The sequence below is a fragment of the Sebastes umbrosus genome, chromosome 14 (genome assembly GCF_015220745.1).
Source record: "Sebastes umbrosus isolate fSebUmb1 chromosome 14, fSebUmb1.pri, whole genome shotgun sequence".
Taxonomy (NCBI): domain Eukaryota; kingdom Metazoa; phylum Chordata; class Actinopteri; order Perciformes; family Sebastidae; genus Sebastes; species Sebastes umbrosus.
In genome coordinates this window covers 22256704-22279749 of record NC_051282.1, presented here as the reverse complement: position 1 = coordinate 22279749, position 23046 = coordinate 22256704, and the positions used below count along the sequence as shown (strand labels likewise).

At 38.2% G+C, this 23046-nt stretch overlaps 1 protein-coding gene and 1 long non-coding RNA gene across 7 annotated transcripts in view; one reads left to right on the top strand and one right to left on the bottom strand.

Annotated features, from left to right (window-relative positions):
* Nucleotides 1-4231: 4231 nt before the first annotated feature.
* On the top strand, nucleotides 4232-18188 carry LOC119502024. 3 transcript variants are annotated; one of them, XR_005209995.1, is made up of 5 exons: nucleotides 4232-4479; nucleotides 4685-4804; nucleotides 6098-6267; nucleotides 10742-10854; nucleotides 17534-18188. It is a non-coding gene; the product is annotated as an uncharacterized LOC119502024 (long non-coding RNA). The 3 variants fall into 3 exon arrangements; XR_005209996.1 differs by lacking the exon at nucleotides 17534-18188 and adding an exon at nucleotides 14576-14698; XR_005209997.1 differs by lacking the exon at nucleotides 17534-18188 and adding an exon at nucleotides 11003-11600.
* Nucleotides 13511-23046, bottom strand: part of mpp3a (membrane protein, palmitoylated 3a (MAGUK p55 subfamily member 3)) — a 23540-nt gene continuing 14004 nt past the window's right edge. Inside the window, exons 11-20 of one of the 4 annotated variants that reach the window (XM_037792850.1) lie at nucleotides 22069-22133; nucleotides 21193-21213; nucleotides 20228-20269; nucleotides 18419-18484; nucleotides 17579-17734; nucleotides 17340-17420; nucleotides 17158-17251; nucleotides 16489-16597; nucleotides 15497-15625; nucleotides 13511-14969 (exon numbers count right to left, since the gene is read on the bottom strand). In XM_037792850.1, the coding sequence (XP_037648778.1) occupies nucleotides 14790-14969; nucleotides 15497-15625; nucleotides 16489-16597; nucleotides 17158-17251; nucleotides 17340-17420; nucleotides 17579-17734; nucleotides 18419-18484; nucleotides 20228-20269; nucleotides 21193-21213; nucleotides 22069-22133 (943 nt within the window). In that variant the 3' untranslated portion in view covers nucleotides 13511-14789. The remainder of the gene's footprint in view (nucleotides 14970-15496; nucleotides 15626-16488; nucleotides 16598-17157; nucleotides 17252-17339; nucleotides 17421-17578; nucleotides 17735-18418; nucleotides 18485-20227; nucleotides 20270-21192; nucleotides 21214-22068; nucleotides 22134-23046) is intronic. The other 3 variants (XM_037792852.1, XM_037792851.1, XM_037792853.1) reach the window with 3 other exon arrangements.

Genomic DNA, 23046 nt, shown 5'->3' with positions numbered 1-23046 from the left:
TAACGGCTACATTTATTTTTATATTATTTTTGCTACATTTAATTACTTTTTTTTTTTGAGTCATTTATTTATTTATTTTGGATTTTGACAGGTTCTGTCCTCCAAAACTTTAGGCCACTGGTTCCCAACCGAGGGGTCGGGCACTCTCCTCAGGGTCACAGGTTAGAGATGATTTTATCAAATCTTTGTTTTTCGTGAAATAATAGATAATAATAATGCTTCTTTTGTAAGAGGTCACAAGCTAAAAAGGTTGTGAGCCACTGATTTAATCTAAAGTCCTTTCATTTTATTTATGCTCATTATACATTTGAAAAGTAACTAGTAACTATAGCTGTGAAATAAATGTAGTGGAATAAAAAGTACAATATTTGCATCTAAAATGTAGTGGAATAGAAGTATAAAGCATAAAATGGAAATATTCAAGTAAAGTGCAAGTACCTCGATTTACTTAAGCACAGTACTTTAGTTTCTATTCACCACTGCCCTGAACTAATGTCAAGATTTAAGAGATTCAAGAAAGCTGTTTTTGTTGTCACTGACAACCTAATTATAGTTGCAACTCTAATCGATGCTAGTTCACCCAATAAATGAGAAAAATACCTAATATAAGAAGATGTCAAGTTCTCTTACCTGCACACAGTCAGTTGATTAAAAACAATTTAAGATGTAATTCAACTAAAGAAAAGTTTGGGAACGAAGTAACTTCCCCTTCCCTGAACTAACAGAAATAATAATGGAAATGAAGATAATGACCTTTTAGTGTACAGCCATGCAGCTGCTCTGTGAGGCTGCACATCAGCATGCCAACATGATCACATTGACAATGCTAATATTCTGATATTTAGCAGAAATAATGTTTACCATATTATCTTAGTTTTGCTGTTAGGATGCTAAAAAAATTGCTTATAGCATCAAACACAAGTTTTGATCATAAACTAAAGTATCGGACAAAGTTTTGACCTGATGGTGGTGCTAGATGAAAAGTTAAGGGATCACCAAAGATATAACAAGTCATTGTGAAGGAAACTTGAATGTCTGTACCAAATTGTATGCCAATCCATCTGGTAGATGTGGAGATATTTAACAGAATAAGTAGAAAGTTTGACCTGCTGGTGGCGCTGGATGAAAAGTCAGGGGATCATCATATGTAGTCAACAGGCTTCGTCCTCTGAGGGACAATGAACATTGATATAATAGTCTAGTTGTTGAGATATTAATATCTGGAGCTACGCCACTTGCTTGGCTAAAAATACCAAATGTTACCAAGAAAGACTGCCTGTGCACTTTAACTGAAGTGGGAAAGAAATTACTCATTTATTTTCCCTGAAATAACACAAGTAAGAGTGTGAATGAAGATATTGATCGTCTTTACATCAAAACCTTCATTTCGAGAAGAAAGAAAATCCTCACACACACTTTTCTAGTGACGCCACAGCACAGGTTGCAGAGCTCACACATTTCTTATTCACGTTATTTTAAACTACTAGATACACAAAACTTTCTCAATCTTGCCAATGCAACTAAAATTTTGATTTAAATTAAAATTGGAGAAATTAATAATAAAAAAAATCAGGATGGAGGAACAGGTGTGTGTTATTGTGTGTGTGCGTGCTCCTCAGTAATATGTATTGTGCCAAACAGTGATAGATAACACTGCCTGTGGGGGGAGATCTGGGCCGAAGCAATGAAAGCAAGGACACCATGGAAACCTTTAGAAAAGAGCCTCCACTATTGCAATCATTTGTTCTCTGACTCATCCATCATGGAGAAAATCTACTTGCAGCAAGTTACATTATGAAAAAAGTCATCTGGGGAGATTAGTGTGTGGCCTTCTTGCTGTACAGCACCTAAGAGGCAGCACAGATTAGATTAGGCCGTCTGATAGTGGAGAAGCAGACCACCGCTGTGTGTTATCATGACCAGATGTTGAGTTGTGATTCAATAACAAGTGGTCTTTTATCAGTATCACTCCAGAGAAATATATATTTATCAGCTTTTTATTTCATCTCATATCTCACAGCGCAAGAGTGAGTAAACAAAGTTGAGTGTGACATGGCTCTGGGTGCCGGGAGGCAATTAGAATTAGGATGTTTACATTATCATAACAAAACTATTTCAGGGTGGAAACATCTTTAACACCGTCTCCTGCCAAAAATATCTGTTCCAAACTGGGCTGCCTCATGTTCTGCTTGTGCCATCTAGTGGTGATATAGTAGCTTTCTTGATTATATTCTCCACTGTCTCCTTTATAGCTCTGATGGCATTATAAAGAGGCCATATACACATGCATAATCATTAATGATAGGGTCAGCTTGGTGATAAAAAGAGATGTCTTTTGTGTAGCAAGCACCACACCTCATGTGAAGTGTCTCCCAGTTTGATTTTCGGTTATTAAATATGGTCAAAAGTATGTAGACACCCACACATTCCCCCATACGTGATTGTTGAGCATCTCATTCCAAAACTATGGGGAGCAATAACATCCTCCGCTCTTCTTTGAAGTGTACTGGCTCCTATCTTTTGAATTTTGAATCCAATGCGGGAATAGATCCCTTTACATGCAATTTATTGGCACTTCTTAGTTAGTGATGTCTGGAACTTAAAGCGAGCTACAGTGTGTGGAATGGCGGACCCAGACACTGACAATAACAATTTTATATAGAGAAAAAACAACTTTCTATCGAGACATTATATTGAGAGGTAACCAATGATTGTAAATAAATACATTTAATGACTATAACACCTCTTCCTAACTGGATGCGAACATCAGATTGTTTTAGTTTTTCCCAATGAAGATGCCTTTACCTACATGCCTCAGCGAAACAGGCTAAGCAACGTGTTGCTCGTTTGAAAAAAACGGTCAACAACGAAGCTGACAGTAAAGGACATAAATCAATGTCACTCTCTCTATAGTTACATCGCTCGTAGTATATCTGGACAATTTTCCCACTCCATTTGCCAGAGTTCACTCGCTCGCTCACTCATGTTAGGAAGGTGGTGTAATTGACAGACAAAATGCCAACCTTAAATAGTGTCCAAAATTGGTTTTATATGATGAAAATCTTAACTTTATTACTTTAAAACAGCCCTAGACCAAAACTACACAAAAATATGTGGATGTCCCAATACTTACCACTATTACAACTGGCCATATTGTGGATTTGCAATTGCTTTACTTTAAAGATCCCATATTATAAAAAAGTGAGATTTTCATGTTTTTTTTTAATTATAAAGTAGGCTTAAGTCCTATATAAATACTGTGAAAGTATCGAAACACTCAATCCACAGGGAAATACACACAGCCCGTATTCAGAAACTCTGCATTTGAAACAAGCTGTCAGGATTTCTGCCCATTTGTGATGTCACGAATATACAATATTTAGACCCTTGACACAATTTTAAACTTAAACATTCTAAATGTGTCCCAGTTTATTCCTGGTTGCAGTGTATGTGAATGTCATCAGCTGACAGGAAGTAAACATGGACCCAAGCTGTTGCCTAGCAACGCAATTCTGTTGCAATTCCGTCAAAATGCACTAAAACGGAGCGTTTCAGACAGACGGTAAATACAGGCATATTCAGGCTAACAGTATGAGGAAAATAAAGTTTTTTTTTTAACATTACAGCATGTAAGCATGTTCTAGTAGAAACACAAAATACAAGTAGGAAACTGAAAATGAGCATAATATGGGACCTTTAATGTTTTCTGCTGTTACTATGTATAGGCTACTGTCATTTTGAAATAAAAAAATAAAAAGAAAGAAAGCTCTGTAACACCAATAACGCTTCAATTTAACTGTAAGTAACAGATTTCACTTTGTTCGGTGTAAACATATATTTTGTCTTAATTCAGACTTTGATTTTCGCAAACCGTCGTTTTTGGTCACATGAGGATGGCACGGGGTTGCCATGGTCACACATCCCCAGCCGTCAAGGAGGCTCTCAGGAAGTGATGACGTAAATTACTGCTCAGTGTATCCAAATGGTCCGAAAAGATACATAGCCTACTACTGTTCATTCACACAAAAGTATGTTGAACTATAGTACACATATTGAGTATGAAGGGCATAGTATCATGCATAGTATGCGATTTCGGACGAATATACTGCCTTTCATTGCCATTCTGTTGCTACGGCAACAACTCTGGTTCAAGTTTACTTCCTGTCAGCTAGTGCATTACCAAACATTACAACAGGGAATACAACGGGGCCCAGTCCATTGAGACTGTTTATGTTGTCAAGATTGTCAAGGTCTATAGATTATAAACGTTTTAATATAATAACAGCATCTGGCAGCAGCTCTGGAGTCTCTGGACTGACTCAGTCTGTAGCTGACTAATCAACTCATTGATCAACACCTGGCTGCCACTGAGCTTCAGTTCACACTGAACAAACCCACACAGCAGGAGATGGATTATGGCTTGATTTATGACATATTATCACGGTTTACACGCAACAAATGAAACAACAAACATAACAGGTAAGATGAGACTTTGTTTGTACTTTAGATAAATGTTTACAGAGCATGACGGCATGACCGCGGCTCGGAGCTAACGGTGCTAACGGTGCTAATGGTGCTAACAATGTAAACAAAGGCAACACTGCTGACTGAGCTAACAGTAACCTGCGGCGTCATGGTATATGTTGTGTGAGCAACCTCTAAGCCTGTGTTTTTAAACTTGAAGCAGACAGCAGTTGGATCTCCATCTAACGCAATGATCTCTTGGCGGAAACATGCTAAAACACTGAGAAACTGGGATTACAGCTAACACACAGAGCCAGAGGGGGGTCGACTTCATTCTCAGGTAGACATTACTAGAATCACCTCAAATCTTCCTGCAATAATGTTTAGGCTAATGGTCAATTTGAGAGGCTAATTGTAAACTAAATAATTTTTTTTTGTATGTTAAAGGGAGCAATTAAGTCCAGATCTGTTGCAGACAGCCTGATTCTTGCCATCATTTAAGTCATTTTTGTATTTATGATACAAATGTGTATGAGAGGTTATTTTACATTATCCTCACCATCACACCATGAACAACCTCCATTTATTCCCTTAGGCCAGGGGTCAGCAGCCTTTACTATCAAAAGAGCCATTTAGCAAAAAAAAATTAAAAAATCTGTATGGAGCTGCAAAACATTTGAGCATTGTGATGAAGGTAACACAGTTTATAGTCTAAGTATATAGTATATAAGTCTAATGCAGTGAGGGCCAAAGTGCATATGTACTACGGAGTATTAGGGCCACATCGAGGGAAAAAACATCTGAGATTTACAGAATAAAGTCATAATATTACAAGAAAAAAAATTGTAATATTACTAGAATAAAATCATACCTTTACGAGAAAAAAGTCGTAATATTACGAGAATAAAATCATACCTTTACGAGAGAAAAAAGTCGTAATATTACGAGAATAAAATAATTACTTAATGAGAAAAAAAGTTGTAATATTACGAGAATAAAATAATAACTTAATGAGAAAAAAAGTTGTAATATTACGAGAATAAAATAATAACTTTACGAGAAAAAAAGTCGTAATATTACGAGTATAAAATTATAACTTTACGAGGAAAAAAAGAAAATAACACGTAAAATAACTACCTTATAATATTATGACTTTATTCTCATAATACTACGACTTTTTTCTCTTAAACTTCTGACCTTATTCTCGAAATCTCAGATTTTATTTTTTTTTCCTCAATGTGGCCGTAATACTCCGTCGTACCATAGACCTACAACAATGATAAATAAAAATGAAAATGTAAACAAAAAAAAGTTATTCATTTCCCTTTTTAAAAATCCACAGGGAGCCACTGGCTAGGGGTTAAAGAGCCGCAGGTTGCGGACTCCTGCCTTAGCACATTAATAGTGATTCCAGAGAGGGTCACATTTTTACCTTTATATAATAATAATAATAAAAGACTGTTTTAGAATCACTTTCAGTTTTGCTTTTACAGAATGTACATTGTCATAGATAGCAGGATTATTATAGTGTACAAAAACGGTCACACTTAACAATGTCAAATAAAATGTCATGTTTTATTTTTTCATATTACATGTCTGTGTAACTTCTAACCCTGTGTTTTGAAACTTGAAGCAGACAGCAGCAGCAGGGATGGGCCAGGAGGGAGGGCTACTGTGACTACATACCAGTCGGACCTCCATTTAACGCAGTGACCTCTTGTCGTGTGCCCGGCTATGTCTACAAAGCACGGAGAAACTCTAACCAACACACACAGAGGGAGAGCGACTTCATTCTCTGCTCAGGTAAACATTACTCCTCTATATCTTTACAGTGCAAATTGTATTGTTATTTGATGCTATAATAATGCTCTGATAGAGCATCTTTCAAATCTTCCTGCAATCATTTATAGGCTAGAGGTCAACTTTTGTTCGAAATTAAAAGAGGCGTTCATGCTTTAGTTGACAAACACTTTTATTTCTGAGTGATTTGCATCCTACCCCATAATTCAAACAGAAAAATGAGCGAGAAGTTCACCCTCTTAAATCTTGAAGGTCATCTCATTCATCTACAGAAAAAGCTCTCAGATGAGAGCCAATCTATAAATTCCACTATATCTTCTACCGGCGTCCTGAAGCTGAATTACATCCAGTCTGCCTCACACAGAGGGGCTGCTCTGCCAAACACCATATACCTGTAATTGAATTCGGATTCAATTATAGCTCAATATATCATCGTCATTATAGCCGCCTCCAAGGCCGTAATGAGTTCAATGGCTCGCCTCAGGTTCATGTTCATCTTTTTTTTATTATTTATCTGCTATCCATGCCTCAGAACACACTCTATCACTAATTTAGTCACTCTATTACAAAATGTTGATGTCTTAAACCACCGTTATATTGCCTTCTGCCCTCAGTTAATTAGGTTTAAAATGTTAAATCTTCTAAAAAGCCCCATTATGAGCAGACAGAGAGAATCCAAACCCTATCTGAAACTATTAGAAAATACCATTAATCATTAAATGAAAATAAACACACAACTAATTACAATTCTCTGCATGGTTCCACTCTGTACTTTAACTATTTTTGTATTTGACCTCTCGTTTTGTTTTGTCCTTGAGGAAATCTTAGTAGATGCTCTCAGCGTGCACAAGAACTGCAAACAATCATTTTCTGTTAGCTAAGAATCTGATTTATCTAATATCTAGATTGAGTAGTCTTTCCTTTTGAGTTGACACAACTGCATTAACACAGCCTCTTTAAGCTAAAGTCTCAATAGCAAAATGAGTGTAGATATAGATATGACAAATAAAGATTCAAGAACATTATTGTCATTATGCAAGCATAACGGAATTGCATTTGTCCTCAAATGGTGCATTTTATTAAAAAAAAAGAAAGACTACCCACATATTTACAAGGAATAAATAAGGCATGAACGAGATAAAAGATTGTTAGTAAATATCATCAATAAAAGGTGTAGCATCATGTGCAAAATAGATGATGATAATAATAATATATTTTCACAACAAGATTGTTAAAAACATGAATACACATCTTTTAAGGTGTCCAAAACGCAGCCAACAGACTTTTAACCAAATCACAAAAGCATGATCACGTCTCCCCTATTTTAGCTTCCACTGGCCGTCTGGCCATTTTAGAATTGATTTCAACATTTTAGTTTTGACTTTTAAGGTCCTGCATGGTAAGGCACCGAGTTGCCTGGCTGAGCTTTCATTACTCACCAGCCATAGCCTGAGGTCCTTTGACAAGGCCCTGTTAGCTATTCTCCGGTCAAGGATGAAGAAGGGTGACATGGCGTTTGCTGTTAGAGCTCCAACCCTTTGGAATAGCTTACCTGAGCAACTTCGAATATGCTTTTGTATTTAATTGTTCTCCTCCTTTCTTTTATTTGTCCTTGTTTGTAAAGCACTCTGTAACGGTAGTTTTGAAAGGTGCTATATTAAAATAAGTTATGATTATTTAATTTTATTAAGTGAAAAGACTGCAAAGCCATTAAACTGTAAATTACACAAAGGCTCACAGGGCTAGTTCCCAATTTCAGGAATTTTGGAAAAAAAGAATTTGACATACTATACTATGACTTGTTAAAAAAAAAGTTTCGACATGCTTTACTATGACTTTTTAAACTATTTTTTGACATACTATCCTATGATTTTTTTTCGACATACTTTGCTATGACTTGTTAAAAAAAAAAAGTATTCGACACATTATACTATGACTTTTTTTTTTTTATTTCGACATTCTATATACTATGACTTTTTTTGGACATGCTATACTATGACTTTTTTTTTTTTTTTTTTTAATTTTGACATACTATGCTATGACTTTTTGTCCACATACAATAATATGACTTTTTTTCGACATACTATACTATGACCTGTTTTGGACATGCTATACTATGACTTTTTCTTTTTAAAATTTCGACATACTATACTATGACTTGTTAAAAAATATATATATATTTGACATACTATACTATGACTTGTTAAAAAATATATATATATATATTTGACATACTATACTATGACTTGTTAAAAAATATATATATATATATTTGACATACTATACTATGACTTGTTAAAAAATATATATATATATATTTGACATACTATACTATGACTTTTTAAAAAAAAATGTCGACATACTATACTATGACTTTTTTTGACATATTATACTATGACTTTTTTTTGACATATTATACTATGACTTTTTTGGACATACTATCCTATGACTTTTTTTCGACATACTATACTATGACTTTTTTTAATTTTTTGTTCAACATACTATGCTTTGACTTTTTAAAAAAAAAATCTACATACTATACTATGACTTTTTTTCAACATACTATACTATTACTTTTTTTCGACATACTATACACATGAATCATAGCATATTTTGTTTGTCCATAATGAACGTCAGTGGTTCTGTGTGCAGCCTCAGCACATCTTCACACTAACATAGTTTAATTTTCTCAGCGGAGCTGCTTCACTAATTAGAATGATTGTTACCCAGTTCAATTGGTTCTGTCAGCAGCAGTCTCAGGAGTCACAGGAGGTAATTGCATATGAGACAGAGAAAGAGAGTTGATGATGAACCCCCACAAAACTTAGTGAAAACCTGCGCTCCACAGGCAGAATAATGGGCTTCCTATCTTTTTTCAATTACAGAAACTGAATGGGGACCGTAATAAAGAGAATTAGTGCAAAGTCCAAAAAGGTGTTTATTACAGGAAAGTCTTAAAAAGGCAATACGTTTTAGACTCCACAGGTAATTATTCTAATCATGATAACCAGCTATATACATCAAGCTTGTCGTCATGTTTATTATCTTTTTATATTAAATATAATATTTAGATTCATCTCAAAGAAAAACAGTGATCCATGTAGCACATTTCAAAACAAAGGATTGGAATCTGCTGTGATACCTCTTAAGTCTTTTGATACATGGACTACCACTAGACACCTGTATATTTCAATGATGATGAGCTGAACAACACAGAACTGATTGTTATTGATCTTTAAGGCAAACTCTTTTTCAATTTAGGCTTTCCTTGTATTAAAGGGAAGATTTCTACATAAACAGTAAAAGTCCTGCATTGAAAATGTTGCTTCAGTAAAAGTATGTAAGTATAATCTAGAAAAATATACTTGAAGTACTCAATGCAGACCTGTGATGGTTATACTATATTATATCATGAGATTATTACTCATGCATTAATGTAAAAGAAGGATTTTACTGTTTTTTTTACTGTCGTTGAAGTGGAGCTCATTTTGAATAATTTTGTATAAGACTGCAACTAATGATTATTTTCATTATGGAATAATATGCTGATTACTTTCTCCATTAATCGATTGCTTGGTTTGTAAAAATTCTGAAAATAATAAGAAATGCTGTCACAATATCCCAGAGTCCAGAGTGACACCTTCATCCATGGTTCCAGCTTCTCAAATTTGAAGATTAGCTGCTTCTGATAAAATGATTATAAAAAATAATGTCCAAATTGGCTAACTTTCTGTCAATCAACTAATCATTTCAGCTGTATATACTGTCAGGTAGTTTAATTTCTAACAAAACTTTTATGAGGTCTTTGTATGTTTTGTGCGCAAAAATCTTAATTTCTAAATTAAAGCTGTGAGTAAAAGGTACAATATTTCCCTCTGAAATGTAGTAGAGTAGAACGTGACATGAAAGGACTTCTTTACATATTTATGTGAGTAATATATTTAGCAGAGGTGTAAATCACAAGACGATATTATATTGATTCTTTGGGGAACAATGTGATATTTGCTGATATTATAAATCCTGCCACGATAAGATTTCAATTCAGTTCAGGGACCTGCGATTGATATGACATAATATCATTATGCGTATTTAACACAATCTGTTAAATTTTATATAAAATCACAAAAATCTTATTTGACAATTTTATTACTTAGCTGTTTCAGACTATTTAATAAAAATAATAAATATCAAGTGGGAATTTAAAAATAAAGGCGTATCTTAAAGATGATATGTATTGATATTTTCACTTTGCATCGATGATTTTGGATTGTTGATCATTGAATCGATCCAGATCAATGTATCGTTACACCCCTAGTATTTAGTATATATATTTTTAAGTATTTTGTCAGTATTTTACCACAGTGAAGAAATTTAATAGTTTGAAGCTCTGTTTCCTCTGAAGTACATTTAAATTCTTTCCAGAGCTTCGACTTGTTTTCGACTAATCTATCACTGTGACAATCTCTCCCCGGTGCAGACCACCTGGAAAACAACGCTGATCGAGATGTGATGTGCGGAGTGCTCTCGTGGAAACAAGCCGAGCTTTAGATGCACTTAATGAACTGCGCTGAAGCCAAGAACAGCTGAGAGGTAAACACACACACATTAAACATTTTGACATTAAAGTGTTAGAGGAAACTGCAGGCGTTACGTAGGAGGGACAAACATTATGAAGCAAAAACTCAAAAAAGAATGATTCTTTTGACTCAGCTAGCTTTTATTATGGCACTTTGTACAGGTCACGTTACAAACTCGACATCCTGGGTTTCATACAGAACATGAAGAGATCAAGATAACATTGCATGTTTAAAAAAAGACGAGATCTGTAAGCTACTCCATTTTAACCACAGACAATGAAAATGTCAGTGTAGAATAGATAGTTTATCCAAACTTTAATAAAGTCACATAGATTATTAGCTTTGTCATTAAACCAATTCAAATCTATCTTGATACTCGCATGCCAATATATATACCTTGAAGGAGCTTTTGGTCTCTGTAATAATTTCTTCTCTCCATGCTGGCTGATAAGTGATTTCAGTCATAAGTGATGGGGGACAAAATCCTCGTTCTGTGTAAAAATGACTTCTTAAAGGTCGTCTATTCTACGAAATTCAGAGCATTTCTATTGCCTCCGCATGGCTCGCAGCTTAAAGTGCTAACAGTGGAAACAACAGCAACAGAGCTAACCGTGTTTACCTGAGGGGGAACCACGCCGATGTAATCGCTGTATGAGCGCAGTGCAGAGCTAGCCAGTGGCAGTGTTAATCTTGGCAGCTATTTTAGATTTAGTCTTAGTCTTAAAATGAAAATGCTTATTAGTTTAGTCACATTTTTAGTCATTTTTATCCTTCAGTTTTAGTGACTGAAAAGTCATTAGATTTTAGTCAAACTTATTTCACATAAATTATTATTAAATTATTGTATCTTATCATCTGATGAAAAACGCAGGTTTAATGATTAAGAATGCAGCTTTGCAGTTAGTTTGAGTCCTTCTGACTGCGCTCATTACTGATGCACGGTTCAGTTGCACCCAGCGGTCCATTGTGAGAGCCAATCCGCCCACCCAATATGTAAAAATATGTGTTACTCAACCACCCAAACTGACCCGACCCACAAACCACCAACTTTACATTATAGTATCACAATTGTCAGGGCTGAGGACTGAAACAAGGACAGAGCCTTTACTTTATTTTGTGCTTAGTTTATAATCAAATAACTTTATGACATTATGCACAAAACTGTTATTACGTTATGCGCTCATGGTTTTCATACATTATGTGCTGATTATCACATTATGCGCAGTTATAAAATTATGAGTTGCTACATGCGTTTTTACACAGAATGAGAACTGTGTATTTTGTCCCCAATCCCTTTCATTAAAATTGCGTTAAGGACGTTTTTACAACCAGTAGAGAGAATAGAACAATCATTATGACCAAGATCTTTAACCTAAATCCAAAGTATTTTGCAACTGTTAAAGCAAATATGACATCAAACATATATTGTATATCATCTCAATGTCAGGCCTTTAATTTGCAATAGAGCTGCAACAAAAAAAAAATGATTGTTTAATTGATACTTATTTTCACTATAAAATGTCAAAATAGTGATAAATGTCCATTACAATCTTCTTAAAACCCAAGGTGATGTCTTCAAATTGTTTTATTCGACTAACACTCTTAATTATGGAGCCCAGGAGTGGCTTTAGAAAGAAATATATATAGATATATTGAGGCCACAATTTTCTAATTTGTGCACAAGATATAATTTGTTCCGTCAATTTAATTAAAACGTGTGCACACGAGATAAGTGTACAGAAAGCCAGCTGTCAAGCCACAATTACGCACAGCAGATCCGCTGGTTTATGCAACCAGTTTGTACACACCTGTTGATGTGCAGAAGAATCTGTGTAGAATAATGAATCAAAATGACATGTTTAATGTGCACAGTAGCATGGGGGGGGGTTCTGTGGTTATTTTGTAATAGTCTGATGCTGGTTGCATTATGGGTAACCAGCTGGTTTGCTGTGCGCTTTTGTGGCTTGACAGCATGCAACATCACTCCAGTTAGAGACTGCAGCGGGGTGCTGCTGGCTCTCTGTATGTACACTAACCTCTGCGCACAAATTAATTAAATTGAAAGAACAAATTATATCTTGTGTGCACAAATGAGTAAATTGTGGCCTCAAAAAAAAAAAATATATATATATATATGTATATATATATATATAATCTCTATGGCCACTCCGGAGTCCGTACATTTCCGACTTTCAATTTACCATCACAAAATAAGAAATCCTTGCCCTTAAGGGTAACATTTTATAATAACAATCATTTATAAATGGTAAATTGATAGTTAATTGAAATTAGTTAATACTAATTATTAAGAATTTATAGTTTCTGTTATTATTGTTGCACATAACATCTTATATACAATATATAAGTATTTGTTAATGATTAAAATATTTGTAAAGAAATTGTTTGTGAAACATATATAGGTATAGATATATATTTTGTAACACTTTGTTAATTGGTTTGTAAACCGTATTAAAAGGTTCATAAATACTTTGTAAAGAGTCTATAAACAATATTAAAATAGATGGTTAATAATTGGTTTATGGCCCATCTACCTATGTAATGTTTATAGATGTTTTACAAATCATTTGGTAATCCCTAATAAATACATTATATAGCATATCAGATGTTATGTGTACAACAATAGTTTACTAATCCGAATGTAATTGTTAAAATCTCTTATCAGCCGTGATACAATATAGAATTTATAAGCTAATGATAAAATAACAAATTATAACATTACTATTGATTAGTAAACATTGTTTGTTGACAGTAAATAAACTATTAACTTGTTTTAATTAACTATGAATTTACCATTTATAAATGATGGTTATTATGAAGTTTTACCAAAATATTTGCAAATAGTTGCCAATTAATTTATTGACAAATTGTTTAAGTTGTAATTTAAAATCTGTGGATATCACGTCTCACGTCTCCACACTTTTTCTGACATCAACAAAGCAAAACCCTGATTATCAAAGAAAACAAGACATCTAGTACCCGCCTCTACTTCTGTAGACAAAAATACAGATATGTGCAAGGAAACTATACAAACCCCATTCCTGTATGTGAACATACACCGTGACATCCATCCACACACTAACAGATTCGGGTTCCCAGGGATCGAAGGTAAACAGGTTGCATTTAAGTGCTACGAGATCTTTCGTTGGCACACGAGGAGTTAACATTTACAATATTTACATCAGATTAAATAATCAGTTTTCATGCATTGCCTAAAAACAAACTGTTTTGTAGAAAATAAAATTCTCACATTCCATTTGGATATCGTTTAGTTTCTGTCCATGTGTGGAAATTATATCTAGCAAAAAAGAGCACAGTTTGAAATGGCATTCACTTAACTTTATATATCAATTTGTCCTGTTCTGCTGAATGTATGATTGATTCTTATACTGTACAGGATGCATGAGCAGTAAGAATTAACAGGAAGCATTCTGCGATTGGCATTGAGTTGAATAAAACTGTAAACCTAAAAAACCATGCTACTAAAGTTACTCCAACAAGAGTCACAATAAAGCTGACTGACTGAGCAATCCTCTGAGTGGGATCCCAAACCTGCCACACTCTGGTGAACAACGCAGCTAGAAAGAGTGACAGTGTGAGGAATAAAACACTTCGTCTGTTCCCCGTTTTTAAATCAATAAATAACTTAAAACCATACCTGAATAAATATAACTTGAAGTGACAGTAAGACTGTGATTTCTGGGCCAACACCCCAGACGACGACGTATTCCTCAGACAACATCCTCTTCCTCTGGTGCCTCAGTTTGTGGCTGTCTGACCAGCCCTGCATCAGTCAGAGGGAGTTCAGCAGACTCCCAGGCTGGCCAGCAGGCCTTTTTGGGGGGAAAAGGGGATCAGTAGGAGAGGACCGGTGCAGGATTTGGGTGGGTTGGCTGTGAAGTTCTTCTGGAAGATGCAGGGGGGGCAAGTTTAGGTCCGCACCCAGCAGACAGGCACCCAGAAGGACTCTCGCTCCAGCCTTTCCAAGATACCTCGAAGTTCTGCACAGGCACTGGCTGAGTCCTCCTTGATCAGGATCCGGTCCACCAGATGTCCATACTGCTGATCAATCTGAATGGCAGACTGACGCATCTCTTGGAGGTCCTCGTCCTGTTGCAGAAAGTGAGACACATACAGGAAACCAGCCCTTGTCAGAACTGCAAGTGGTGGAAGAAGTATTCAGATGATTTACTTAAGTAAAAGTAGGTAAGTAGCATCAACATAATGTACTTAAAGAGAGAGGTATAGGTAGAGATAGAGAGTGAGAGAAAGATATAGGGAGAGAGAGAGAGATAGATATAGGTAAAGCTAGGTAGATAGAGACATAAATATAGATAGTGTGTGTGTGTGTGTATATGTATATACATAAACATACACTGTCTATTCCTATCATCCTGTAAATTGTTCCATGTCAGTAAATTGAGAGCTACTTAAAACTGGAATCAAATTCCTTGTGTGTGTACAATACTTGGCCAATAAAGCTGATTCTGAATCATGTGACTGCTCCATTAAACATTATAGAATATTTACTGGTGCACAATATTAAGAACTACAAAACTTATATAAGTACTCTACTCCTTCTAAGCCACTGAATTTGGGACACAACGATTATAGCCAAGAGAAAACGTAGGACTCACTGTAGTGCGGCCGTGCTCTCCCCCACCTGGTGAAGTGGCAGCACTGCGGCGACGTCTGCTATCAGGAACACGAGGTTTGACAAATATTACATAGGGCTTGAACTCTGCTGTCCGCAGCCTCTTCAGGGCCTGGAGTGATGGAGGAGTTACATACAATAGAGCAAACAGAGGTCACAGATCAGACATGATAGGAGAGAGTCCACAGTGATACATCAGACACTCAACATGGTGAGCAGATCTCATGTGACTTCCTGCCCTCATCTACACTCTGCAGGATCTGTAGCTCATGATATGTTATGATTAGGGCCGTCAAAGTAAATTTCTTTAACGTAACTTGTGATTTTTAGGTGGTAGCGGCCTCCGTTTTAAAGGTAGGGTGAAGATACTGGCATCATATGAAACTAGAAAACCTAAGGAATCCATTGGTACCAACCATGTCATACTAGCTTGTCATGAAGGATGCTAAATAACGCTTACACTAAATTTTGGTGAGGAAAAACTGGCATGACCATTTTCAATGGGGTCCCTTGACCTCTGACCTCAAGATATGTGAATAAAAATGGGTTCTATGGGTACCCACGAGTCAGTTGCAGTTTTGGGCAAGTCATAGTCAAATCAACACACTGACAGTTGTTGTTGCCTGTTGGGTTTGAGTTTGCCATGTTATGATTTGAGCATATTTCTTTATGCTAAATGCAGTACCTGTGAGGGTTTCTGTCATTGTTTTTTGTTGTTAATTGATTTCCAATAATAAATATATGCATCCGTTTGCATAAAGCAGCATATTTGCCCACTCCTACGTTGAAAAATCTCCCTATTAGGTACATTTTGAACAGATGAAAAGTTGTGTGATTAATCAAAATTAACTATGTACCATCATGCGATTAATCATGATTAAATATTTGAATTGATTGACAGCCCTAGTTTTGATGGTGTGATACATCTGGATGTGCATTAAACAAGATGCTCAGTGGTTGTAACATGACACCTACCTCAGGCTGCACATCCACTACACACATCTTATTCTTGGCCTGTACAGAGCGGATAGCCTCTATACTTGTGCCATACTGGTTCTCCTTGTATTCCCCGTGCTCTATGAACCTGCAGAGAAACAACAAAACTTTAACATCAGCAGCAGGGAATAAATCATGGATGTTTACTAGAGTTGTTCCGATGCTGATACCAGTATCGGAAATGTGTCAGATTCTGCTCAACATTCGGTATTGGGTATCGGCGTGTACGCCAGTCTATGCACCGATTCAGTACCACAATTTAAAACTTGAACCGGAAATCAATTCTTCTTCGCCGCTCCAAAACGGTAGCCTTCACTGTGCTGTCACCCTGGATGTGTCATGGCTGCCACTGGCAACTATTGTTTTAAAGCAGCGAAGAAGAACTGATTGCAGGTAGTTTGTTACGTGACGATAGCAAACAGCAACAGTGTTGTTCATGTTTTAAAAAAGGTTTTACCCTGAGCCAGGCCAAACAACAAAGATAGTAATCATATCACATCCATACATGGTCAGAAGTAAACAGCTGTTTAATAATAATAATAATAATAACTATTTGTTTTAATGGCTGGTATCGGATCGGTACTCAGTATCAGGAAGGAAGAAATGGTACCAGAACATCTCAGCAACACGGCATCAGTGTAAACATACTTGTTGTTTAAAGCATCTGCGTCAAATTGCTGTTTGGTGACAAAGTGGTACTCGACACCCTCCTTCTCTTGAGGCTTCTTGGGCCGGGTGGTATCTGTGGGAACACAAGAGAGGAATTTACTTGTATTTGTAGTGTAATGTTGGTTCATTGATAAGTACAGCGTGTATAACTTATGACTCACGTGGTACAGCCACTGCAAAACGATGTGGGTTTTCAGCAATCACCCGCTGTTTGAGTTCATTGATTCGTGCTCCGAGAGATCCTTTGCAAGATTGCAAAAGGAGAGAAAAAATTAACTTGACATACATCATCATGTTGAAAAAGCTGCAAGAAATGGGTCATCAATAGGTTGTAACACATGCTCTGATCCACTAGGTGTCACTATCATCACAGGAGAACATGTGTGCCTCTCAGTCTCACCGATCAGAACCACCAGACGGGGCCTCTCGTTGGATCTCTGCTGGTAGCGGGTCACCTCCTCATAAGTCAGGAAGTCGGGGTCTCCAGGATCAGAGCCCTCTCCGGAGGATCCTTGCCTGTCCTTGCGACTCAGCCGGAAGCTCCTCCGTAAACCAGCTACAGCGAGGCCAGAGATGGGAGGGAAGAAGGAGCAGAAACAAAACACGTCTTTCGTCAGATGTCATGAACCCTAAAACTATTTACACAAGATAACATGAGCACACTACTTAACTTCCATGATGCAGATACGATCTCTTTGTGTTTCAAAATTAGATAAGTGCAGTGAGCAAATGCAAAAGCAATGTTTCTGATAAAGTCAAGACCAACCCATTTATAAGCATGCATTAAAAACCTTTGTGCACAGGGATGAAAATAGCTCACTCTTATCTAGAGTGTAAATACTTGATAGTGTGAGATATTAGCTGAACTCAGAGCCAATTAGACGTCATGCTTCGACTAAAAATTACATTACATGCATAGTAAACAGGTGAAGCAGACTGTTTTAAGCAAACCATTCATTACATTCATTTTTAAAAGAGATTAAAACACTTTCAGAAGTTCAAAAAACAGATCTCGTGACCGAAATTAGACATAATTTTCCAACATTGTGTTCCAAACAAGGCATGCTGCTCTGACCGAGATTACAGTGCTGAGGCAGGACAGACAGGACAGCCTGGCCCTGAGAAACACCACGTCAACAGCAGAGAGTGACTGCAAATCTGGGTCTCCCACGGCCAGGACTGTCTGTATCCCCCGTCAGTGGTAGTCAGTGTACCTGAGGGAATGAGCCGGGCACTGTACCTGAATAAAATTCCCAGGAAAACACCTGGCCACAGGAGGGCGCCACTGCTTTACACTTAGGAGAGACTATAACTGGCGTTAGAGCATCACACAACCCAGCCTCACACCTCCACACAGGGTGAACGAGCAGCAAACGTGCCTGGTTGAGTGTGCAATGCGTCCAACGCAGCAGGGCCCTCATGAAGGGGGGGCGGGGAGGGTTTTTCGGGGAAGGGGGGGAAGCAGTGCACTGGCCACAGCACAGCAGCAGTTAGTTAGATGCAGGGCGGGAGGGAGGGAGGTTTAGGAGAATCCAAACACTGCAAGGTAGAGGAGGGCGGGCGGAGGGATGGAGGGGAGGGTTTTACAGCTCCAAGCAAAGTGCATGAGAGGAAGCACAAATACTGTTTTAATAATGTGGTTTTGTGTTACGGGGGGGAAGGTGCTGATAAGCTTTCGGCTGTGTTTAGATCGCTCCTTGTGCTCATCATCATTCCCTAAGCAGCTCGCAGGATGTGGGAGTAAATGGGGGTCAGGTTGGGCTGAAGAAGGGTGAGGGAGGGGAGGCCAGTGGAAGGCTAGAGAGGGGTTGAGGATAAAGGGGACCAATGTATTCCCTCCACTCCCGTTTGAATTTAAAGCATGTTATTGCAACATAAAATGCCTGGATACCTATTTAAACGCAATAAATACCAACATTTCCTGTAATGTTTTGTTTAACAGGTCTGTACTTAATGCACCTAATGATTTACAAGAAAGTTTCCTGGAATAATCTTGAAAGAACAGCCTCGTGGGTACGCAGAGAACCCATTTTCATTCACATATCTTGAGGTCAGAGGTCAAGGGACCACTTTGAAAATGGCCATGGCAGTTTTTCCTTGCCAAAATTTAGCGTAGGTTTGGAGCATTATTTAGCATTGTTCGCGACAAGCTAGTATGACATGGTTGGTACCAATGGATTCCTTAGGTTTTGTAGCTTCATATGATACCAGTATCTGCACTCCAGGTTTAAAACTGAGCCCGCTACGACCTAAAAATCGGCAAGTTGCGTTAAAGAAATTAGTGGCGTTAAAACAAATTTGCGTTTAACTTTGACAACCCTATTTCATATTCATACTGTGCACTGACTAAAAGACTCTTTATGCTCGCAATTATTTGGAATTTATTGTACTACATGTACAAATGAAGCGTACTAACTGTCTCTCTTTACCCTATAAGTAGACAGAGTTCTTTGCAGGAAAGTTACTAAGAAATTATTAGAAAATTATAGACCAATAACCAGCACAAATTCTGTACTAATCAAATCCATCATCGCTTTGTTTTTGATTTAATATATTCTAAGTTTGTTTTGCTTCTTTAATATAGTATCTGACACTTTTGACGCATCTCTAAACTATCTGTTCACTCTAAATATGCACTGGAGTCTCTGATGAGGCAGATCCGTTACTGGCACCTTCAGAAGTGTGAGACGATACTTCATACACATTTTTTTTCATTGCTTTCCTTTTCACGTTTGATACTAACACTTGTCATGTTTCTTCTACACCTGCACACATCTTCCCTTCACCCAAATAAATCAGACACCCTCATCCATCTTCCTTCCTCTGGCATCGTCTTTGACCCCGTCTCTTGACCCTTCCAAACCTTCAACCCCTTCCTCTTACCCCTCAACCCCCCGGCCCCAGACAGGTCAACCCTACACAAGCAGTCGTTTTGACCCCCCCCCCCCCAGCCCGGAAGCACCCAGGGAACCAGCGCACAGCCAGGCTGCAGCAGGCAAACAGCAGATAGGGAGGAGGAGGAGGTGGAGAAAGATGTGCACGCTCTCACCTATGTACTGTCCATTGAAATAGCCCTCACAGTCACAGTCCTCTGTAGGGAGGCAAGCAGGGAAAAGAGGGGGTAAGCACAGGGTAAGAGACCTGGAAGAGTTAAGGAGTAGGGGGAGTTGGAGGAGTTAAAGAGGAGAGGGGGGGCGGGCCACGGGGCGTTGGAGAGGGCAGGCGGGTCAGACAGGCAGCAGGCAGGCAGACAGCAGGAGGCGAGAGTGGAGGAGCAGCCAAGAGATAATGAAGGAACGTTGTCGGAGGCCAATAACGAAGGCTTGATGAAGAGATTTGACATTACGAGAGAGAGAGGAGAGGAGAGGAGAGGAGAGAAACGGCTCTCCTTCATCTGAAAAGGAGCCGAGTCTCTGTGACCCAAACACACATGTAAACAAGCCTCGCCTCCCCAAAGATTCACAGCTGAGGTACAAACTGTCTCACATACAGAAACCTACAAAACAAAAGACTTTTATGCATCTATATCTGAAGTTTGTCCTTTCATCAAATCTAATGTATGACGATATGCACTGATTTTAGAACATCGAAAAAAAAGCATCAGCTCAAACTGCAGCAGAGTAAAAGATGAGGAGGGAAAAAACAGAACAAAAGATAATAGGGGCTGAGGAGGATGACGCAAAAGAAAAGAGGAGCTATTGTTATCTTTAACAACCTCTGCTTGGATGGGCTAAAGTCTCCAGGGATGCTTCTTCTGCCTGCACATCACCTGGCACAACACACACACACACACATACAAATAAGCAAGGCAAAGAATCTCTATTCTAGTCTGGTGCTCTAACAGCAGGAGGGGAGGAATTAAGCTGGAAGCAGTAGAAATCCCAAATGGACACCCTTCTAGCACACATGCATGCTCTCCACACACGCACACGTACTGTCTTTGAGGCCTGTTTCGAGTGAGGCTGTGTCTATGTATTGTAGATAAATAATGTTTGTTGCTGCACATGTACCCACCTTTATCACATCCTTGATCATCTGATATAGTTTGCGACGAGGAGAAACAGAGTGTCAAACATTAGAGTAGGTAAAAGGTCATTTTGGGTGTAGATGGCAGATAAGAGAATGAAATTTATGAAATGAGGATTCAACATTTTGAAGAGATTTATCGCCGTCGTCAATGACGTCACAGACAAAGAGGGCCCCTGCTGGGATTTAGGGGGAATTAATCAAAGAGCTGGAGGAGCAGTGGAGGGAGGCCGAGACAGAAGAGTCTCCGCAGGCTCGCTGCTGCGTGGCGTAGCAGGGCTAGCTGCCATACTGCTAAGCTCTTGTTGTCTCCCCGTGGCTCAGGCCTAATCGGATCGCCTGCAGCTTACGCGCCACGAAGAGCCACCACTCACATTACCCACTCACCTGGCGGGTTACATGCCACGTCTATAGTATCAAGTGAGAAAGTGAGAAGTGTAATGTATTGTTGGGGCTTTGTTTCTCAGTGGGCGCAGCTTGTAACGCTGTCTGGATCTACTTAAGCTGCTCGCTGGCCAGATGGACCGAACATGAAAGAGATTAATTCATATCTGTGATCCCTCCCTCCGTCTATGTGCCCCTCCATCTCTCTCTCTCATCCCTTTTTAGAACATGTCCACATAGCAGCATGGAGAGGACGGACAATGAATACTAATGCCTCTGAGAACGCCAATTACCAGCACAAAAGGTCAATAAATGTCAATGAAAACATTGTTGCATTTATCCAGCGGGGATATTATTGTCCTATAATGACAGTGACCGAGTACATTAGTAGAGAAAGAAGAGCTGATGGTGAGAGATGCTGCAGGTAGTAAACTGTAATTATGAAATGATGCAGTGGAATCCAGGGAAGCAGAAACTTACAGACAGGCTTTTTAGGGGATTTTGGATTCGGGAGAGTGCCCATTTTCATCCTGTAGGCCAGTCGCCTGGAGAAATGTGCAGCAGAACAAAGAGCCAGAGAGGATGGAGGCAGGAAGAGAATCATCAGGTCAGAAAAAAACACAGTAAGCAAAAGGTGAGGAGGGAACGTCAGAGAGGTGGAGCAAAAGAGAGAGGAACATGCAGCACTTATGAACAGATTATGAGACAACGGGCCTCTGGACACAAACATGTAAAAGGCTTCCTACGCCTCCTACATAAGAGGAAGACACCCAAACAGAGCTCACATTGCACCCGACCCCAATGCCGATCCCTACGACCACCAAACGCTTGCTCGTCTCCATCTATTTGTGGTCTTTTTATGCCTCTTTGTTGTCATTTTGCGTCGCTTCGCACTGGTTTTGAGTCTCTTCACGGCGGTTTTATGTCTTTCTGTGGTAGTTTTGCATCTCTGTAGTTGTTTTGAGTCTCTTTTTGATTGACTTTTAACAATAAATAAAAACACTTCAAGCAGAGGCTCTGTAAGCGGTAGACCCGTTCAGTAATCCATCCATGACAACATGTTGCCTGTCATTAAGCAGACCTGAGCTACTTTTGTTGAGCCATTTTAAGACGTTTTTCTCATTCATCATTGTTTTAGCCCATATTGCAGCAGAAATCCACAGCATCAGCAGAAAAACACTTATTTCACCATTAACATTTTTTTATTTAACCTACAAAACACAGCATGGAGGCTTTTCAGTGCTCAGATACCCCTCTGACCTGCGTCTTTCTCTGTGTTTAAGCTGTGGTTATTAATCCAACAGACGCTGCAGTGTTTGGCAGCGATCTCCCAGCCAGCTGAGATCATCTTCTTGGATTATGACACTAACACTATCAGCATGCGCCCATTCAAGGCTGCGTGTGTGTTTCGATTTATTTTTTTCCATGCTGCTTTGATGCTCCATCTAATCATAGTTG